The sequence below is a fragment of the Mandrillus leucophaeus genome, unplaced genomic scaffold (assembly GCF_000951045.1).
Source record: "Mandrillus leucophaeus isolate KB7577 unplaced genomic scaffold, Mleu.le_1.0 Scaffold204, whole genome shotgun sequence".
Lineage (NCBI taxonomy): Eukaryota > Metazoa > Chordata > Mammalia > Primates > Cercopithecidae > Mandrillus > Mandrillus leucophaeus.
Genome location: NW_012102077.1, coordinates 1,825,897 through 1,848,507, shown reverse-complemented (window position 1 = coordinate 1,848,507; position 22,611 = coordinate 1,825,897). Strand labels below are relative to the sequence as shown.

General features: G+C 40.2%; 1 protein-coding gene across 2 annotated transcripts in view; it reads left to right on the top strand.

Annotated features, from left to right (window-relative positions):
• Positions 1-22,611, top strand: part of PSD3 (pleckstrin and Sec7 domain containing 3) — a 594,572-nt gene that overhangs the window by 554,583 nt on the left and 17,378 nt on the right. For both annotated transcript variants that reach the window (XM_011979615.1, XM_011979616.1), the window contains one exon: positions 10,671-10,814. In XM_011979615.1, the coding sequence (XP_011835005.1) occupies positions 10,671-10,814 (144 nt within the window). The remainder of the gene's footprint in view (positions 1-10,670; positions 10,815-22,611) is intronic.

Genomic DNA, 22,611 nt, shown 5'->3' with positions numbered 1-22,611 from the left:
ATGCATTTCTCTGCTTTAAATGTGGGTACTTAACATAAACAGCATACCACATAAAGCATATATCCTATAAAAGGTAAACCATATTACAGGACGTAAGGGGAGGGAAAAATTGAGTAACTAGACGCAAAAGAATACCTTCCAAAATTGAGTTTTGCTCTATTAATTTTACAATGGACTTTCCCATTGTTCTTTTTCAGTAGATTGGGTCTTTCTCACATTCAGTTCTATAAAAGATCCAGGGGAGAAGGTGAGTTGAGGGCTGTTAATGAGCATGTCATTCGTGGAAGATGTATGTAGCTTAGAGCAATATATGAGTGTTTCCTTGATTTTCACTCACTGTAATATCTACAGTTGTTTATACTTCAAAAAATGTACTGCTTTCCTATTTATCTAGGGACTGTATACTAGTAAGTGATATGCACATGAAAATGAATGTGTTCATCTCTTGGCGTGTTTTTACCAGAACAGGCAAGCAAACACATTTATCAGGGTAAGCACTCTTATTTCAAACAGATGACTTACCCTGGAACCAAAAATAGAATGCATAATTTTTTAAAACGTCTTCCTTCATTTTGGACATAAATCCAGAGAGATACCAAAAAATGCATATGTAGTATCATCAGAGTTCTGGATTGAAGATTTTAAATAAGAAACTAATAACCAAAAAGAACTATCCTCCAGTATCATGTAAGACGAGGTAACCATATCATTTCAGAAATTTAACTTATTTGGAAAGAAATGAGATGATCCCCACCCCCCCGATCCCTCCCGCCACCCCACTGGATTACATCACCCAGCACTTGCTTTGTGGGCCTCAGTTCTCCATCCAGAAAAATGAGATGGTTCTAGAATGTTTTTAAGGATTTTTCTATCAACAGCTCTGTATTATTTCTTTGCCAAGTCATAATGATTGTTTCTAAAGAGAACATTTTTACCTTTGAGAAACACATAATGTAAAATGAAGCGTGTATTTGGAGTAGCCCCTGAGGCTCTTGGGGATATCTACGCTGGGGTCATAGTGCGCCTCCAGCAAATCCTAGAACGTGTCTGGCTGCCCTTAGGCTTCCTCCAGTACCGCAAAGACTAGCTCCCATCCTTTAACCCAGGCGTGTTCGACCGCAGCAGCATTAACGTTTTGGTGTGGATAATTCTTTGTCGTGGGGGGCTGCCCTATTAATTGTAGGATGTTTGGCCATGTCCCCAGCTTCTACTCACTAGATACCAATAGGAACCCCCCAATTCTAACAACCAAAAATGTCTCCAGACATTGCCAAATACCTTCTGGGGTCAAAATCCAACCCACTCCTGTGGAGAACCAATGCTTTAGCCAGTGGATCTGAAGCCATAAGACCAGCTACTTTTTTTTTTCCCCCATACCCCCACAACCTGGCTCTGACTGCCCTAAATGCCAGAACTTTTTGAGTAATTTTACTTTACAAATTACAGGTATAAAAACGTGAGTGCCTTGCTGGAAACGCTGATAAAGATAAACAGTGTTGGGAAAAAATTAGACATTCAATTAAAAGATTGTTTGGTGCTTTTGCAAGACAGAGTGTCACTCTGTCATTTGTGGGCTTTGCTTTAATTTGTTCTCGTCTTTTATGCAAAACACATTAGCCTTAATCATTGAAATTGATTATTGCCAGTGCAGTGTGGTACTTTCTGAACAACTCTGCTGTGTGGGAGGAGTCCCTTCTTTGTTTTTCATGACAGTGTTGCCAGAGCACATTTTTCTTCTGTTGGGGGTGGAAAGAGTAGCTTGAAAATACAAGTTTTGCTTCTCCTTCTGGTGTAGCACTCCACACACAGAACTGCATGGCTGGCCTTGTTCACAGTCTGCTCACGACCTCCCTTTCTGCCCACCAGAGAAGTCATTTCAAACTTCAGTGTGCACAACAACTGTGTGAGGACTTGCATAAAATGCACATTTCCCAGCCCCACCAGGTCATTCAGGTCCAGGCTAGGGCCCAGGGACACATGTGTGTTTCTCTTCCACTCCAGGCCGGCAGGTGGCTCCACATCCCACTTAGACACTACACTGTAGGAACCTCTGCCTCCCCTAGGTCTTTCCTTGCTTCTTCAGAGAATGGTGCCCCAGGACGTCTTCATTTCCTGATATCTAGGCCTGTTTTCTTTGAATTCCAACCATTCTCATATAAATAAGTTTGAATCCATGGGTACTAAATACTCTTTTGGTCAGACTGGAGATGGACACTGATCAGAAGCGAAGCAGTCCTATGCTTGATTCTCACACTGAAGTAACCCCCACCCCTCCTTTTGTCCTGTGGTGTGACCACAAGGCAGTGGTGCTCAGAGTCAGGTGAGTGGAGCTGACCTTAGGGGCTGTGGGATTTCAGTGGTGGTCATTCTTGTAGTTGCTTTCTTCACCGCACTCCCACCCACCCTTTTCCACACTTTCTGTCATAAAGTCCTGTCACTTCTACCTCCTAAATATCTTTCTTTTTTCTTTTCTTTTTTTTTTTTTTTTTTGAGACAAAGTCACTCTGTCACCCAGGCTGGGGTACAGTGGTGCTATCTTGGCTCACTGCAACCTCCACCTCCCGGGTTCAAGTGATTCTTCCGCCTCAGCCTCCCAAGTAACTGGGATTACAGGCGTGCACCACCATGCCCGGCTAATGTGTGTATTTTTAGTAGAGCCAGGGTTTCATCATGTTGGCCAAGCTGGTCTTGACCTCCTGACCTCAGGTGATCCGCCTGCATCGGCCTCCAAAAGTACTGGAATTACAGGCATGAGCCACCATGCCTGGCCAATATCTTTCATATTCTACACCTACTCCTTCAGATTTTCGTCATATTCTACCTAGATCACTGGTCTCCTCAGTTTTTTGACTATTCACCTCATCCCAATACTAAATATTTCAGCAGATACCTTTTAATATATGATACCTTTTTAAATAAAATAAACTGCATTTTCTACTGTCAGTCCCAGTAGGAACTATTAGTAAGCCTTAACATTTTATAGTGCTGAGATTTAAAAAAATTAAAAGAAAACTTTAAATTTTTTCCCAGTGCCTAGGGATCTATTAAAATTTTTGAAAACTCATAAATGAGTTCAGCACAGTTAGACATGCAAGGGTGTTTTTATGGTATGTTAATTATATCTAAGTACTGATTTTAAAATTCTCCCCAGTGGGTCATTTTGCCTGCGCTACACTTTGGAATAATCTGACCCAGATGATTTCTATAACCACTTGTGATCTCTCTTCCACTAATATTATGTCCTTCTGATCCATCCTTTACAGTTCTGACTAAAATGTGATTTTAATTATGTCACTTACCCTTAACTGACTCATTTTTTCACATTCAAACTCTCTGATGTGGTCTTAATTGGTACCCACAGTTTTCCAGAATGGATAGATTTTTTTAAATTCATTTCTTAGAGGTCTGTATTTAATATATATTAAGTACCCAATAAAACAAGTAATTAAATCATGTGGAAGCTATCTTGCTTATACTCAGTAAACACTGTTTAAGGTCTAAAGCTGTGTTAAACATGAAATTATGAAACAGTCTTTTGGATTGAGCCTCCCTCAAACTGACTGAAAGACAGGTGTTCTTTATTCTAAATTCTGTACCACTTCATTCTGAGAAGGTTCCAGTGTTTAGCGGTTTGACTTGTAAGTTGCCCTGGAGATCCCTAAATATATTATTACCCTCAAAATCATCTGTCTCCTTTAAGACAGCACAAAGGAAACAGTCTAAACCCTCCCCTCTGTACCTTCACTTAAAAAAAAAAAAATCTGTTTGTTCAGCTACTGTTTACCGAAGATCCTGTATAGCAGGTACTATGTTAGGTTTTGTGGGCATTATAAAAATAGGTGAGACAATGACCTTGGCCCTCAACTTCTGAGAGCTTAAGGTATTTATTAATGTTAGGCAGGTAATGTCTATAAACCAAAAGCTGCCACATACTGTCTCTCGGCTCAACACTTCACTGGATGCTGGAGGATTTAAGAGAAGGGAAAAAAGTGACCTTTTTTGCCTTTCTAAGAGTTCGTAATCGGTAAGGGAGATAAAACTCACACACAGGTCAGGGTATATTTTGTGCTAAGCATATGAGATAGACATTTAAGTGCTGCAGTAATGCAGAAGAGGAAGAGATGGTGCAATCTGAAATAACGCAGGTTTGGTTTTGTTTTGTTTTGTTTTTCTTTTTCTTTTTCTTTTTCTTTTTCGTTATCTAGACAGAGTCTCACTCTGTCGCCCAGGCCGGAGTGCAGTGGCGTGATCTTGGCTCACTGCAACCTCTGCCTCCTGGGTTCAGGCAGTTCTCCTGCCTCAGCCTCCTGAGCAGCTGGAATTACAGGCTCCTGCCACCACACCCAGTTAATTTTTGTATTTTTAGTGGAAACAGGGTTTTGCCATGTTGGCCAGGCTGGTCTTGAACTCCTGACCTTCAGTGATCTGCCGGACTCAGCCTCCCAAAGTGCTGGGATTACAGGTGTGACTCACCAGGCCCAGCCTGTAACACAGGTTTTGAGTGGAATTTGGAGCAAGGCAAGTAATCCTTAGTCTAGCCTGCACGTTTGAGAGCTATAGCAGAGGAGACCCGGCAGCAGTGGAGTTCACCAAGAGCTCTGAAAAGCTGAGTTCAGGATTGATCTGTCAAGTAAGAGAATGTGCTGAAGCTATGTTGTTAGCAGCCCTTTGGATTTTAGAAGGCTGTTCCGAGGTGGCTTGATGATAGAAGTTGGGAGAATGTGGCTTCTGCCACTCTGTCCTTTTGTCTGAACTGGAGCAACTGCTGGAACTCTCTGGATCTCCATCTTCTCTAAGACAAAGAGGGTAGAAAGGACAGTGGCCAGGTTCTGTTCCACCTTAGAACATCGAGGATTCTGTATCCCACAGCTTGACGGAAAAGACTGGTAGCAGCCACTGTGGCTGTTCGCTCTTCTTACTCCCAGCACCTAGCACGGTGCCTGCTGTAGTGGGCGCTCGGTGAGGTTCACGGATGGATAAATGGATAAAGGTGTTCTCTGTTCCCCAGTTCCTTCTGCCTTCTCTCTCATTCTTCCTCCTTTCCCTCTTAGAGCCATCTGCATTTCTATTTTACTGTTTCCTTTAAGTTTTCACAGCTGTTCTGTCATCCTTCTCCCCATGATAAGTACTATGTAAGTCTTATACTTGGTATAAAAAGATAAAAAACTGATTTCTGGCCCTTGATCCTGGGCTTTGCATCAGGGGAGAAGGACTGTAACTCCAGGTCAGCCCTTGACTCACACTGCAAGGTCTTCAACAGCCAAGTTGCCTGTTCCCATTGCCTCATCAGTTAAGCAATACTGTCTTCATAGAGATGAAATTAGAGCTTAATATTTTAAAGGAAATTATGAAGTTTTTCTCACAACCCAAGTACTGTATAAATAGGAAAAAATGAAATACTTTTTAACAATTGTAATTGACCATATCATAATTATATGTATTTCCAGGTGTTTTGCTATATCACTTTTTTATGGTAAGAACAGTTAAATTCTACTCTGAGCAAGTTTGAAATACACAGTGCATTATTATTAACTCTAGCCACCATGATACACAATAGAACTTACTCCTCCTGTCTGACGTTTTTCATCCTTTGACCAGCATCTCCCAAGTCTTTCGCCCCCAGCCTCTGGTAACCACCATTCTCCTTATTTCCATGAGTTCGATTGTTTTAGATTCTATGTATGAGATCATCCACTATCTGTCTTTCTGTGCCTGACTTACTTCACTTAGCAAAATGTCATCCAGGTTTGTCCATGTTGTCGCAAATGACAGAATTTCCTCTTTTTTAAGGCTGAATAAGTAATATTCCATTATGTATATATACGACATTTTCCTTATCCATTTGTCAAAGGACACTTAGATCTCTTCTAGATCTTAGCTATTGTGAATAATGCTGCAGCCAAGAGCTGTTCCCTCTTCTTGAAGAAGATACAGCATGGTCTCACCATGAGAATGCCACATCTTTTTGAGATACTGATTTCATTTCTTTGGCTACATACTCAGAAGTGGGACTGCTAGATTATTTGGTAATTCCATTTTTAGTTTTTTGAGGAGCTTTCATACAGTTTTCCAAATTTTCCTCACAGCATTTGTGAGAACAAATGTTGTATCCTCACATGACAGAAGACAGAGGAGCAAAACAGGGCCTGACCTAGATCCCTGCAGCACTTTGATTAAGACACTAATCCCTTCATGAGGTACTCAATCACTTTCCAAAAGGCACCATCTCTTACTACTACACAATGAGGATTAAGTTTCAATGTGAAGTTTGAAGGGGATACAATGAAACTGTAACAAGGTCCTTTGCCCATTTTTTAATCGCTCTGTTTTCTTGCTATTGTGTTGTTTGAGTTCCTTATATACTTTGGGTATTAGCCCCTAATCTGAGTAAATGAAATCCTAAGTGACTTCAAAAACTTGCCTTTTAGATAAAATGTTATTGTGTATATTATGAAAGGTCTTAATGATTTAAATCTATTGACATATAACCACAACAACTTTTCTTGTATCTAGTAGTTTCAATTTAATTTTTTTCTAATTGTCACTTCCTAGCTTAAAACAATTTTATGAGTTTGTTCCATTTTCTATCTCCCTGCCTTTTCTTTGTCAAATATAATATTTTTCTACCATCTCTGAAATCTCTTTTGCTAGTATTGTCTTATAAAAACAGTATGTATGCATCCCTAAAGAATTGTAAAAGCAAAGACAAAAGCGGGGGAGGGAAGCAAAGTCCTACTTTGTCTTTCTTCATCATGTCTATGACAAATGTAATTGTCCTGAGTCTGAGAATGTGATAGCTCCATGGCTGCATCCTCTGTCTCCCTTTGTTTTTTACTCTGTGTGTGTGTGTGTGTGTGTGTGTGTGTGTGTGTGTGTGTGTGTGTGTGTTTAAAATCTGTATCTTCCTTACCATGGGATTCTAGCACTGGAATAATTTGCATGGTCAAGCTATGTCCATAAGAGCCACTTGGCATTTTTATTTCACTGTTCAAAATGGACAGATTTAAGGAAATGTGATTTTAAAATGCTTTGAGTTTACTTTATTGACTCCCGCCCTGTGAAGGCAGTGAAATAGTCATGAAGCATTTCTCATTGAACATCAGCACTTCTTCGATTAGTTCCTTCATAAAAATATAGCCTAAATGACTAGCCCTTTATGCTACTGTAGGAACAAGTTTATGAAACGTAACTTGGTAACAATGAAGAAACCCTGGCAAGTCCTGGTATGGGGAGGAAAGTGAAAAACATAAGGTGTTGTGCATATTGTCACTCTAGCCTGTATTCCTCATTAAAATAAGTAGAAATTGGGATTTATTCAACAGAAAAAGAGGCATTTGCATATTCAAGATTGGAAAGCCTAAATCTAAAGCTTTTAGAAGTAGCAAACATCTAAAAGCATATTTGCATAGATCCAAAGCAAAAAAAAATAGAAGTTTGTAAATTCTTTTACCAAATTACCTAAAATCTTATTTTTTAAAAAATAAACTGGATTCTATTATTGGATTCTAATTATTTCTTAACCAAAAATATAAAGAGTTTGGGTTCTTAACATACATTATAAATACGTGTTGTACTGATACGAATCTATTTTTTCAAAGGCAAACGACCCAATAGGAAAATGGGTCTGGTAATTCACAGAAGAGGAAATCCAGTAAACCTGTGAACAAAACCTCATCCTCGCTCATATTCAGGGAAATGTAAATTCAAATCATGGTGGTTTATTTCTTACCTATGAAATTAGCAAAAATTTACAAGTATAATAACATCACATTTTGACAAGGATGTAAAACAGAGAAATTTCAGACCTGCTGTGGAAATGTAAACAGATAAAAACACTTTAGAAAACAGTCATCTTAAAGATGTGCAAATTCGAAGACCCAGAACTGCCAACTCTTGGTGACACACTATAGAAAAACCCTTGTTCAGATTCCCTAGGAGACATGTGTAAGAATGTCTGTTGCAACATCATTTATAACAGGGAAAAAAATAATCCCAAAACAGGAAACCTGAAAACAAACTAAATATCCTTAAACAAAATTGTAATGTGTCCTGCAATGGGGTACTACACAATGATTAAAAGACAGGAACTAGAGCATACATGTAGATAAATCTTAAAAACATGTTCTGTGAAAAAAAAGTTTAAAAAGAAAGCCTTTCATTAGTTTTTATATAAAGTGTAAAACCTAGAGAATATACTTCTGGTTTTGTTTTGTTTTGTTTTGTTTTTTTGACATGGAGTCTTGCTCTGTCACCCAGGCTGGAGTGCAGTGGCGCGATCTCGGCTCACTGCAACCTCCACCTCCCAGGTTCAAGTGATTCTCCTGCCTCAACCTCCTGAGTAGGTGGGATTACAGGCATGTGCTACCACGCCCGGCTAATTTTTGTATTTTTAGTAGAGACGGGGTTTCACCATGTTAGTGAGGCTGATCTCGAACTCCTGACCTTGTGATTCGCCTGCCTCAGCCTCCCAAAGTACTGGGATTACAGGCATGAGTCACTGAGCACCCGGCTACACTTCTGCATTTTTATGGTTACATACCTTTGTATATGAATAACAGTGAAAAGGAATGAGATGAGCACGTACATGTGCAGAGAATTTCAATTTATTTATATTTTATTTCTTAAATTTTTCTTAAATTCCTGTTAGATACATGTTTCTTACATATCATTCAATATGACTTTATATATAACTGAAATTTTTTTAGAAAAGAAGAAAAATACATCATGCTTTTATTTTTTGAAGTGGTCTAGTCACTAAATATCATTTGTCAGGAAGTCTATTAGGTAATTTACATATTGCAGTAAATACACAGAGGAAAACAACTTTGAAAGAAATAAAAACTTTCGATATAGTTTGTCTTAGCTCAGGCTACCATAACAAAATACTATAGATTGGGTGACTTCAATAGCAGACATCTATTTTCTCACAGTTCTGGAGACTGGAAATCCAAGATCAAGGTGCCAGCAGAGTTGATGTCTAGTGAGGGCTCTCCCCTAGGGCTGTGGATGGCCACCATGGCCTTCCCTTGGTACTTGCATACAGTGTCTCCTCTTATAAGGGCACTAATCCTATTGGATATATGCCCCACTCTTATGACCTCATTTAACCATTATTACTTATTTAGGAATCCCATTTTCAAGTACAGCTACACTGAAGGTTAATTTTGAGTGGACATATTCAATCCATAACATAGTTGATAGTCCCCTTGGGTAAAAGTAATAGCTGAGTAAGAAGTTGTAAATAAAAGCTACCTGAAGCATTTTTGACATTTAGCATTATCAGTACACAAATAATAGGTTTGGAGATGTAGACTCCTTTCTAAAATCTCAAAATAGGTTTCTTTTCTCCTTCTTCCTTTTCTGGGACTTCTCAGATTGTTTTGTTTTGTTTTGTTATAGCTGAGGTTTAGAAATGAATCTTGTCATTTTTAGATCACTCCACATGTTCATGCCACTTTTCTTGTTCATTTTTCCATTCATGTACTCTGCTTTTTACTTGTCATTGTTTTCTTCTATTTTGATGGTTTTTGACTTGGAATTTGTTTTTGTTGTTTGGCTTTTAATTATTACAAAAGACTCTAAGATATTACATATAACACTCATAATTTCTGGACATCTTTTTTTTAATTTACGATAATGTTATATAATCTTAATATAGTCTCCATAGTTATCCATTTTCTGGTTTTGTAAAAAATTATTCCCCTCATTCTACAAGATTTTTGTATTCTGCAATTACATTGGTGTTATATGAAATACATTTATCACCTAATTTAATCAGATCTGTTTCATTTGCCTTCACCCATTTGTCTTATTGTACGTGTGAAATTTGGATAATTTGCATGTGAAACTAGAACAGTAAGGAGTCATACATTTTCAAGAATGCAAGAGAATTCCAAGAATGTTTTTAAAATGCTGGCAGAAGGTTCGGCAACATATCTTTTTAGGTAGCCTATTGCTAAGGTACCCTTAGAATGGAAGTCCTTTGACGCAGGATCAACCATATTGCATTGGTACATGGTACCTATAATAATGCTATTAAGGCAATAATTGCTAAATAGGTAAATATATTTTAATTGATTTGCTGCTTTGAGTCAATAAAGTTGAAGGAACTAAGAACTCTGCTGCTTTGGAGAGAAGCAAGATAGCTGCATTTTTTAGAATACCATCTGAGAAGCTTCAGAGAAGAAATATTTCTTCATAGCTCTGCTGCTTTCAAAAAGGAAAAAAAAACTATGCACATATACAGTTCATTCATTGTGATGAATGGGAAAGCTGGCAGCATTACTGAGTGGGCATGAAAAGGGGAAGCCAAGGTGTGCAGTTTCCATGCTAGGTGCCTAACTGTTCAGCTGGTGACATACCTGTCGAGGTATCTCTTAAGGCCTGGTCCCAACTCAGGGGCAGTTACACCTGATAAAGAGCTCTGAAGCCATTTGGTTTTATGACAAGGGACCTAGTTAAAGAGGTTGGCCTTGATTGCCATCCTGGGAAGGAATATAGGAAATATGTGGACACCGGCGGGAGAAAGCTGGAAGGATGTGGCAGCAGAGGCACATTGGGTTGTTTTAGTGAGTTAAAGTCATTCAGCACAAGGGATTTTTTGTAAATATGCTGTGCTTTGTTACTGACTTGCTTTTTTGAACACTAAATGGCATCACGATTTCCTGCAGGAGGAGCAACTGAAGTCACATGAAAGTAAGCTGAAGCAGATCACCACCGAGCTGGCCGAGCACCGCTCATATCCCCCCGACAAGAAGGTCAAAGCCAAGGACGTCGATGAGTACAAACTGAAAGACCACTATCTGGAGTTTGAGGTGTGTTGCACCCAAATGTTAGTAAATGCTGATTTCTGAGTTATCTTAGGATCTGTCCGTGAGGCGGTGTCTTTCTTTGCAGTTACTGTCACTGAGAGAGGCGTGCCTTGCCCCTGGCTCTAATTTGGGAGCTCCTGGCAAGGTCAAAGTGGTCCCTCTTGTTTGTGATTCTGTGTAAGTGCCAAACAAACATCAAAGAGTAACTGCCAGTTTATACACTTAAAAGCAAATAGCCTGCCTGGTGGGAATAGTGTGCGCCCGCTGTGAGGGGAAGAAAAAGCACAGTAGAGGGACATGCCAGGGTAGACAGCTGCTTTCTGTGTCCCTGTGTCTCTTCCGGCAGAATCGGAGTCAAAAAAAGCACAAGGGAGGAAATGAGCCACAGAGGGATGTAAGGCATCAGCTTTTCGCTGCACATTCTTGCTGTTCGGCAACAACATGCATTTTTCTTCTTGCCACCCACTGCCCTTCAGAAGGGGGCTGATAAATTAAGTTGTGGCACATCCAGCTATACAGTGAGTGTGCTTATTAAAAAGAATGGTAAGGATCCATATGCTCTGGCCTAGAAAAGTGTAAAATTTAAACACACATTGAAAACAGTGTATTTCCAAATATTTCCGTGGCTCACTTTTCTTCCAAATTAATATCAGGGTTAGACTGCCTTAGCCTCTACCTTCAGACATTTAAAGTGTTTTTTTAAAAAAGTGGGTAGCATGCAATACAAAATCAAAAGAATTAATTATTTTGACTAATTTGGCCTTTTTTGGTTTTTTTTTTTTTCTGTTGAGTGTGCTGAATCTGCCGTTAGCCGTTCGTGTTCACTGTAGCTCTGATCCCTTTTACTTCTCAGCTTTCCTCTCCTTTGTTTTCATCTTACCATCTGATTTCCTCCTCAGCCTTGAAATTTAAAATCTGCTAAGTGTCCACATCCTAGCGGTCAGTCTTTGCGGCCTCTCACACCTGTCCCTTCCTCGCGTTGCTTTATAACTACTTCCCCTGCTGAGCCCTGGCTTTCTCCTCTCTCACTCTGCCCTCCTTTCTTCAGTTCATCCTAAATCCTTTGGCCAGTTGTTTTTCTGAGGTTCAACCCAGATGACTGCATTCCTCTGCTCAACAGCTGCCTGTGGCTTCCCCCATTCCCCTCCCCCATTACCTCCTGAAGAAAGTCTCAGTTCTTTCATAGGAGAGGATTTGGCCTCTCCACATGTCCACGACCTCCGTCTTTCCCACACCGGCCTCCCTACGTTAGTCACATTTCTACCCACTCTCCCCAAACACACGTTTATACCTTTGTTCACTTACTTTCTTCTGCCTCGGATGCCCTTCCTATCATCTTCATTTCTGAAAGTCCTGTTCGTCTTTTGAGGTACAGTCCAAATTCCTCCTGTGAAAAACCTGATCTAGATATACTAGCTGGGATTCATCTGTTACAGTACTTGCCACAATTTGTTTAAGCTGAAGTTGTTTTCACCTGTCTTTGTACCTGTAGTGGATTCCATAATACCTCCCCCTACCCAAAACTATGATCCTGAGTTCCTTTCCAGCCCTTACTCTACGTGTGCCTGCTGAGTTGGATACAGTTTCATAGAAGCCTTAAAAAGTCTCTGAGTTATAATATTTCTGTTATCAAATGTAGCATTTGATTCAAAAAATGGCACTTCCACTACAGATCCATGTACTAGTTTTCTTCATGGTCAAGCAGATCCTTGCTCTGGGCAGAGAACTATACTAAGAGCAATATTTATTTTGGTAAAGGTAAAAGTTTCTTAGCAAAAACTGTACAAGTCTTACCAGCAGAAGACTTGAAAAATTTCAAAAAATAAATAAATGAAGAAACCAACAACAAAAAGCTAGGCAGCTCATCTTTCCCCAGGCTTGTTCATTCTTGGGAAATGGGGGTTCTCAAAAAGCCATTATTATTCTTCACACTTCTGGAGTGGCTTTAAGCCATAGGCCCTTTTTGTTTCACACACGCTAATTAAATTTCCCAACACCTCAGTCCCTGCTTCCAGCACTCAGCACCTCACTGGAGCCCTTGATGCCAAAGGGGGAAGAGCGTGTCCCCAGGAGGTGGGGGGTGGCTGCAAGGCCATGGAAAGGTTGCCATAGCTAGGAGCCTTCCCTACGTTTGAGTCTACAGCACTCCTCTTTTCTGAAAATGTAACCCACCAAGAGCCAGCATTTTCAATCCCTGACGTGAAGTTAGACCAGGCTTTGCAGGGATTAAGTCTTGCTTTCATCAAATGGTCACCTCAGCGAGTTTGCAGACTGCATTCCAGGACTCCTTAAAATCAGAGCCATATGCTAATCTATCAGGCAGGTTGGCTTGTCTGTCAAGCTCCTTCACCTGTGTCTATCAGAAATGTGCAAGGATACCTGACTTGGTACAGCTGATATGTATGTCATGAAATAGGGAAGATTTCAGCTGTCAACTAAAAAGGGTTTTGTAAAAGTAGTGCTTTTTAAAAAGTGAACAATTGTTTTTCAGTAATTTAAATTAACATTGAAGTCATATATCAGATAGAGTCCACTTTGCTATCATTGCAGCCACCAGAATTTGTCTCTTGTGAGTGCTTGCAGAGAGTCTTTGCACAGCATCCTTTGCTTCATAAGCAGTATTCCCTGAATAGGCGATATGAGAGTTATTGACCATTTTTCCCAGCTTCTAGAACACTGACTAATTGATGCACATTTGTTGACAACATGCATGAACTTTTATTATTGTATATAAAAGATAGCATCAGAGGAAGTAATTCTCTGAGAAACCTTAGTATTCATTATTTTAACAGGACCAGAAGCTCCCATGAACACAAACCTGGTGTGTGTTCTCACCTAGGTGAGAGCAGACAGCAGTGTGTGCAGTTCAGTGGGAGCCCACAGATGGGCAGTGACAGGAAGAGGGACTTTAATCACCAGGGAAGATCACAGGCATGAATGGGTGCTCTCACCTCCTCCTATGGTGGGTCCTCCTCAGGGCCTCCCTTGGTTTCAAAGCAATTCTTAACAATTTTCACAAGTCTTCGTGTGGAAAAAACACTTTTATTGTGGCAGAATATTAAGCTGTTAGTAATAACACCAGGAGTGTTCCTAATTTATGCATTTCAGTTGTTTAAATCCCAGGTTGCTTTGAGTACAAACAATGCTTCATGGTGAGCCAAATTTACTGCTCTTTCTATGCCTTAGAAACTGTCCAAACACTGACAGTAAATAATTAGAAATTCTGGTAAATGCATAGGTTCAGGGTTTAAGAAAAAATCTACAGAGAGCAAGGAAGCTTCCATCTTAGCCTGTCAGAAAAAAGATTCACTTTTACTTACAGCAGCAGACTTGACTCAGAATGGGCTCTCTCCATTGTCTGAACTCTAAGGTGAAAGCAGCAAACTTGACTCAGAATGGGCTCTCACCATTGTCTGAATTCTAAGGTGAAAGCAGCAAACTTGACTCAGAATGGACTCTCGCCATTGACGGCACTCTAAGGTGAAAGCAGCAAACTTGACTCAGAATGGGCTCTCGCCATTAACTGAACTCTAAGGTGAAAGCAGCAAACTTGACTCAGAAGGGGCTCTCGCCATTAACTGAACTCTAAGGTGAAAGCAGCAAACTTGACTCAGAATGGGCTCTCGCCATTGACTGAACTCTAAGGTGAAAGCAGCAAACTTGACTCAGAAGGGGCTACTGAACTCTAAGGTGAAAGCAGCAAACTTGACTCAGAATGGGCTCTCGCCATTGACTGCACTCTAAGGGAAGGCGTGTCTTGTTTTCGACTGAATCTGTAACCTCCAAGCTGTGGCTTGAAATCTAATCTTACTTACGAAAGAGTCTTTAAGCATTTATGAAAGAGCCTTTAAGCATGACAACTCTACATTGAGAAACTCACCATCATTTCCCAATTTCAAGAAATAAATATCAGAAATAGCCACATTTCCTTATAAATTAACTTTTCTCTGTTTTATTCAGTTCCCATTTTACTGAAAAATATTTAATTGATCCTTGTGCTTCTGGTATATGGGGAAATAGATCAAGTTCTGGGGCAGATGGATGTTTTGTGTCAGATGTAAAAATTTACAAGGCTCCAAACAAAGCACAGTTGGTTGAGCTGTTCTGGAAAACACCTGGGCCCCTTAAGACACAGAACCATTAAAGAAATTCCCTTGACAGCAATGCAGTTGGCCCTAATGTTTCGATTTTGTGTTTCTTCAGCTTTAGAAACAACAGCTAGAAGAAGATGATGCTGTTTATTTCAAGATATTTTTCATACAACATTTAAGATGTTACAGATGCAACATTTAAGATGATTACAGATGTTAACATAACCCTTAAGTTGAGCTGGACCTGAGTAGGGAGAGGAAGAAGATACCGCATCCCAAGTCTATTAAAACCATGACTGGGCTGCAAGAGATTTACTACAGAGGAATTGCTGAAGGTCGGGTTAGTAGCTGGCTTTCAGGTCGTTGTAAAGCAAGGTAGAAAACCAGCCGACACAATGCCAGTGAATTTTATGTTGCCAGCCCACCTAATGTCAACGTGTTTTGTTTGGCTGACCTAATGTTGTATTTGTTTTAATTGTAATTTAAATGTGTTTAGGAAAGACAGGCCTTGTCCTTCCCACCATTCCCTGTTATTAATATATCATATCTGATAGCTTTCTACAGTTTGTGTCATTGCTCTGGTCCCTGAAGGCTTTTGAGTTTGCAAACCCTGTACTAGAGGCTGCAGCCAGTTTTATATGCATTAAGTATTAGTTAGATCTTTGAACATGGGCTTGGAATTAATAGTCCCTTCAGTCTCAGAAGGAAGATACTTCCCCATTATATGTGTTTTCAGGTTTCATTGCAGCAGAAAAAAAAGAGAATGTCCACTTCCCTCATGACTGAAACCAAAGACTTAGAATAAAGGTCATTTGACTTAATGGACTTGAATTCAGCTGAATACCCACTCCTGAATTGCAACCCAGAGTAGCATATGCTTATGGCTTAAGACAGTTAGGGCCCACACCGACCACATGGCTGGGAAATTCAATTTTAGAAACAACAAATGTCCACTATAACAAAACTTATAAATTTCTTGGGATAGAATATTTTCTTAAAAATCTAGGACATTCTTGAAACATGATGCACCTTTTTCTGAATTTCTATTTCTTGGTGACGTTTAAAACAGCCTGATTCCTTCCAAAATTGATACATTTGCAAAAAAAAAAAAAAAAAAAATGCATTCCTTCAAAGTCATTAGGAAAGCCCAAAACCATTCGTATCTGGAAGCATGGATAATATAAATTTCAAGTTGTAAACCTTTCGTTTTACTGTTGGGTGTCATGTTGCATAGTGAGTAGTGTTGGGTGGTTTATTTCCTTTTGAGCACATTTTCTGGTTGTGCTCCTAGCCTTATTCCTCAGATTGTTTATTTGTATTTGTCAACATTGGGGAGTAATTTTTCACGTTAGGGGTCATAATCTAGATCAGTTTTCCTTTCACAGGAGCAGTGCAGAGGCATATCTCAATACAGTGCCAACTGTCTCAAGGCAAACCCACCCTCTGAAACAAAATTTTCTAGCTATTAAGCTACGAGGGGTCTGGATCATAAAAGTGCAAAGATAACCATTGTTTCCCTTGTTCTTCCTAGTGAAAACAAGGGAGAAATTCTGTTAACCTACTTAAAGAAGATCAGTAGCAAAAGTCTGAATCTTAGTAAGTCACTCTAGCCTGGAATCAAATGTTGTCTCCTTCACAGAAGACATGACAAAGGTGATTATATGTCTGGATCTGAGGAACTGAGAGAGTGTAGGTTAATAGACTTCTTGGGGAAATTTAAGACTTTTCTTTTTTTCGTGGGATGCTAAGTACAGATGGTTCCCAAATTAAGATGGTTTGACTTACAATTTTTTTGACTTGATGATCGTACAAAAGTGGTATGCTTTGAGTACAGTATTTAGTATATTACATGAGGTGTTAAATATTTTATTATAAAATAGGCTTTGGGTTAGATAATTTTGCCCTCCTGGAAGTTAATGTAAATGTTCTGAGCACATTTAAGGTAGGCTGGGCTAAGTTACAATGTTCAATAGGTTAGGTGGTGTGAATGTATTTTTGGCTTACGATATTTTCAACTTAGAATGGGTTTATTGGGATATAACCCTATCACAATTCAAAGAGATTCTGTATTACAATCATGAATCAAAAGCTAGAGATGTAAGATCAACAGTTTATGTATACCCTGAGTCCAGTTAATAATACAGACTTGATCCTTGCCTTGTCATTTGGAGTTGCATTTTGTATTACATAATGAAAGAGGACTAAGAGCTCTGAATTTTAATCTTTAAATGATAACAGCTGTGTTTGAAGAGAAGCGGTGCCTGGTAACAGGATTCTTTGAGCCACATTTTTAGTAGATGATTGCAAAGAATTAGGGCCATACCTGAGAAGGAAGAATAAGCAGCCAATCATGTGATCTGAAATGACTCCCTGTCCTTAAATCCCTCCTTCATCAATCGTTTACTGTATGCCTGAAACACCTGCTCTGATAACGGTCACTCTTTTGGGCGAAGGTATTATCTGCAGGAAAAGGACAAGTGAGCTGAGAGATAAAATCATAAAATTTGAAAAAGGACTCGATTGAGAATCCATGTTAGTCTTGTCATTGGTGTATGTGGCATGATGTTATCCTTCGTAAACCTCAGTTTCCTGCTTATAGAAATGAGATGGGATTAGGTGAATTAGCTGATAAGGCCATTCCAACTCTATATTTTCAGGAGAATGACAGATTAACACCAATTTGCTTTGGATTATGTCACCTTCACAAAGATTTCTAAGAGTGTTAAACATAGAACAAAAATATTTCCGTTCAGGAATGTCAGGTGATATAGACCAGTTCCTTTCATTTGAAGTAAATGTAAACCACCTATATGTGAATTTAAATTTTCTAGCAGCTACATTTAAAAATGGAAAGAAACAGGTAAATAGAGTGACTTCAGCAAGATGGCAGAATAGGAGCTTTCCGTTGTCATCTTCCTGCAGAAGCATTGATTTAGACAGATATCTACAGACAAGAGTACATTTGTGGAAGTCCATGAGTCCAGTGGAGAAGTTTCAGCACACCATTAGATTATAAAATCTGAGAATAGGGCCAGGCGCAATGGCTCATGCCTGTAATCCCAGCACTTTGGGAGGCCGAGGTGAGTGGATCACCTGAGGTCAGGAGTTCAAGACCAGTCTGACCAACATGGTGAAACCCCATCTCTATTAAAAATACAAAATTAGCCAGGTGTCGTGGCACATGCCTGTAATCCCAGCTACTTTGGAGGCTGATGCAGGAGAATCACTTGAACCCAGGAGGTGGAGGTTGCAGTGAGCCGAGATCGTGCTACTGCACTCCAGCCTGGGCAATAAGAACGAAACTCTGTCTCAAAAAAAAAAAAAAAAAAAAATCTAAGAATAGACAGAATAATGAGTAGAAGAAGAACAGTTTCACTTCACCTATGTCACCCCTACCTCAAGGCAGAAAGGTCACTGCCAAGAGAGCCCCCTGCAACCACGGCCTTCAGTTTCTTCCACTGGAGAAAGTGGAAGTGTAATGAGTGAGTGTCTGGCTCCCCAAGACATGCTGCCTAAAAGACCAAACTGTTTCCCACCGCACTCAGAATATTAAGGCAGTCAGCACAGCTGAGTGGTTGAGAAAGATTGAAAGTAGGGAAGAGAGACTGGAGGCTTCTAATTGCTCTGTAGACCTTCATCAGAAAGTTCTCGCCAAGCTGCATGGGATGCCTCACCTACAGACCCCTTCCCCCAGCTGGTCCACAGGCACTCCAAATGCTCCATGCACCTCACAGCCGCATCCCCACCCCAAGCCAGCTCCCAATGCATGTACAAATCATCTCTCATACAGTCACTGAGCTCAACTCTATGGGATTCAGAGAGGGCACACAAATTTGAGCATCACAGGACACTGGCCTAGGGCATGCAAATGGGAGGCTCTCAGCATTCAGTCTTGCAGGATCAAGAGAACACATACAATGTAAGAATTACCCGCTAATTGGAATGAGAAGTATAGAGTAGACATGTCCATAGAAAAAGGTCTGAGAGAGCCTCAAAATCCCTAGCTCAGCTATTTGAAGAAAGTATTTCTCACCCAAAGACAGCAAAGACTGAAGATAACTGCTTCTTCTAATGCAAAAACAGCAGTGCGAGACGTTAAGTAACACAATTCTGTAAAAATCAAAAAAATTCAATAATCTAGTAACCAGTTTCAAAGATAAGAACATCTATGAGTTGCCTGAAAAAGAATTCGGAATAATTATTTTAAGAAAACTCAGTAGGCCACAGAATACAAAGACAAGAATACAAGAGTTCATTGATTCCTCAATGAAATCAGGAAAACAATACAAGAACAAAAGAAGAAGTTCAATTAAGAGAAATTATTTAAGAACCCAAACAAAAATTCTGGAGCTGAAGCATATACTGAATGACACTTTAAAAATGCAATAGAAAGTGTCAACAGCAGATTTTATTATGCATAAGAAAGAAGCTGTGAACTTGAACACATGTCAGTTAAAAATATCTAATCAGCTGGGTGCGGTGGCTCAAGCCTGTAATCCCAGCACTTTGGGAGGCCGAGGCGGGTGGATCACGAGGTCAGGAGATCGAGACCATCCTGGCTAACACGGTGAAACCCCGTCTCTACTTAAAAAATACAAAAAATTAGCCGGGCGTGGTGGCGGGCGCCTGTGGTCCCAGCTACTCAGGAGGCTGAGGCAGGAGAATCGTGTGAACCCAGGAGGCGGAGCTTGCAGTGAGCCGAGATCGCGCCACTGCACTCCAACCTGGGCGACAGAGTGAGACTCCTTCTAAAAAAAAAACAAAAAAAAAAAATATCTAATCAGAGGAGGGAAGAAAGGAAAAAGAATGAAAAAGAAGAAAGAAATCTACAGGATTAATGGAAAACACCATCAAGGGAGCTAATTGCTGCATCGTAGACGGTAATAAGGGGGAAGAGAGGGAACGTGGCAGCAAGCATTTAAAAAATACTTATTTAAAGACTGAATACTTCCCAAATCTGGAGAAAGATATGGATATCCAGGTACATGAATCTCAAAGACCTCCAATCAGGTTCAACCCAAAGAGGAATTCACCAAGACATATTATAATCAAACTGTCAGAAATTAAACACAGAGAGTCTTGAAAGCAGGAAAGAAAAGGAGTTGAAAAGTGATATCTGCAAGATGGCTCAGACATACCTGGCACTTATGCCCCTCACAAAAACAACAAAAACTCAACTAGAGTGTCAGAGGGAAAGCATTAGAGTGCAGCAAGGGAGTGGTGAGATCCCTCTAGTGTTCAGAAGCCCAGGAAGGCAGCATAGTGAGGGTGATCGGGCACCCTGCCTCTGCCAACTCATGTTTCCTGCTGAGATTAGCTTGGAGTCAAGAGGGATTACCCTTTGAGGGCAAAAGGTGAGCAAAAGATCCCCATCAGCTTCCATTGCCACTGAAGACACCTGCAGTTCTTACTGCAAGAGTATACCACAGCCATAGCAAGCCCTGAGCCTAGTTTGGGGAGCTGCCTGTAATTCACACAGCTACATTGCTTCCGATTAGGAGCACATGTTGCGCATCCCTCACTTTACCCTCTATGTAAGCTGCTGCAGTATGGTACCACCTTAAAACCAGATCCACTACTAGAGTATGTCCTGCTCTGAGGGCCAGTGGCCTCTGTGCACCTCCGATCTTGGGTCTCCACTGTCATTCCATTGAGCTTACATGGGTGGGTGCCCAGCACTAGGACCCAGGAACAACTGCGGACTCAGATTCTGCACATGAGACAAATTAATCCCAGGCTGGCTTAATTGCTGCAAGCTCATGCCCCTGGCTAGAGAAACAGCCCAGATGACTCACCAAAGGCAGATCTGCTCTTGAGCCAGCAGAACCACCATGTTCCCTCACCTCCAGCTGGAGGTACAAGCCAGCAAATATGTCCCTGGCATTCATATCTCCGAACCATGGAGCAGTTGTAGCCTATGTAATTTAGATGTGGAATCTAAAAATCTCAAACTCAAAGAAACAGAGGGTAGAAGGGTGGTCACCAGGGGTTAAGGTGAGGGTTGGAGGGAAATAAGTAGATGTTGATCGAAAGGTGCAGACGTACAGTCGTAAGATGCGTAAGTTCTGGAGACCTAATATACAACATGGTGATTGTATTTAATAATAACGTATTATATACTTGAAATTTCCTGAGGATAATAGATCTTAAATATTCTCAACATAATGAATAAATAGATGAAACAGGTGAAATTAATTATAGTGAGATTTTTTTTTAATTTTACGTAAAATGTCCAAAATATTTTACATTATTTTTTCCATACAGAATCTTCAAAATATAGGGTTTGTTTTACACCTACAGCATAGCTCAATCCAGTCTAGCCCCATTTGGCATGTCTCATAGCCACACATAACTTGTGACTCACTGGCTGCTTGGGTTGGAAGGTACTTCACCAAGACGAGCTCAGAATTGGACACGGACTCGTAAGATGACTACTTATGGTACTTCCCATTTAAAGGATCACTTAAACTGGAAATTCAGAAAGTTTAAAATTACTTCAAGGCTGGGCATGGTGACTCACGCCTGTAATACCAGCACTTTGGGAGGCTGAGACGGGTGGATCACCTGAGGTCAGGAGTTCGAGACCAGCCTGGCCAACATGGCGAAGTCGCTTCCCTACTAAAAATACAAAATACTAGGCAGGCATGGTGGCAGGCACCTGTAATCCCAGCTACTTGCTGAGGCAGGAGAATTGCTTGAACCCGGGAGCTGGAGGTTTCAGTGAGCCGAGATTGCACCATTGCACTCTAGCCTTGGTGACAGAGTGAGAGTCCATCTCAAGAATAAATAAATAAATAGACTATTTCAGGTCCAAAAGGAATAAGTAAATGTTGGTGATGAAATGTCTTAGGAGATCACTGGGGAAGGTAGTTTAGATCATAGTTCCTTCTGCTACTCCTCAAATCACACTGTAAGGATTTCCTGGAAGGACTGACCCTATCCCATTAAGCCTGGCGTTAGCCCTTCTAGAGCTGTGAGTGTGACACACAAGCTGTCATGGAAAACTCTGGGAACATACTTCTAAGGGATACCCTGTATGACTTCAGGGAATTCCGGTACAATCAGAAGGAAAAGCAAAGTGTAAACCAAAAGATTAAGCATGTGCCCTATATTAAAATGTCGCCATAACAAGCTCCCTTTTTTGTTTTAGAAGATATAAGTTACATAGGGAAAAATTTAGTGAGTGACAAACTTTTATCCTTAGGCAAAATTTAGTCTCTTACCCAGATAGCAGTACTTCTTTAGCCCAGATTGCTTACCTTGGGTAAGTAGAAGCTTAACCTTCTATCCTTGTGTTTCAGAGGCTTTTTTTTTTTTTTTTTCCATTTTGCTGAACAACAAACTTGGTAATCCTGTTAATCCAATCAGGGTATGTTTTCTTTCTCAATTTTATACTCAGCTATAGTCAAAACCATCACAAGGCCAAGCTGGGTAGGACCTTTGGGAATAGCCAGAGCCAGAGGCCTTGTGGGTGGCAGATCTTCATAAGGTTGATCTCTTTGTGGGTTGGAACCAGGCAATTTGTTTCTAGAGTTTTCCACCTAGAAAATAAAACGTGTGATGTTTTCTAAGTAAGCTTTGTAGACTTACAGAATGTTGATTTTAGTTTTGAAAAAGAGATGAAAAGCTGAATACTTATACAGACTGAGTTGAAAGAAAGAATTTTGAGAGCTAGAGAAACGGTATAAAGAATTAGAGAAATCATAGTA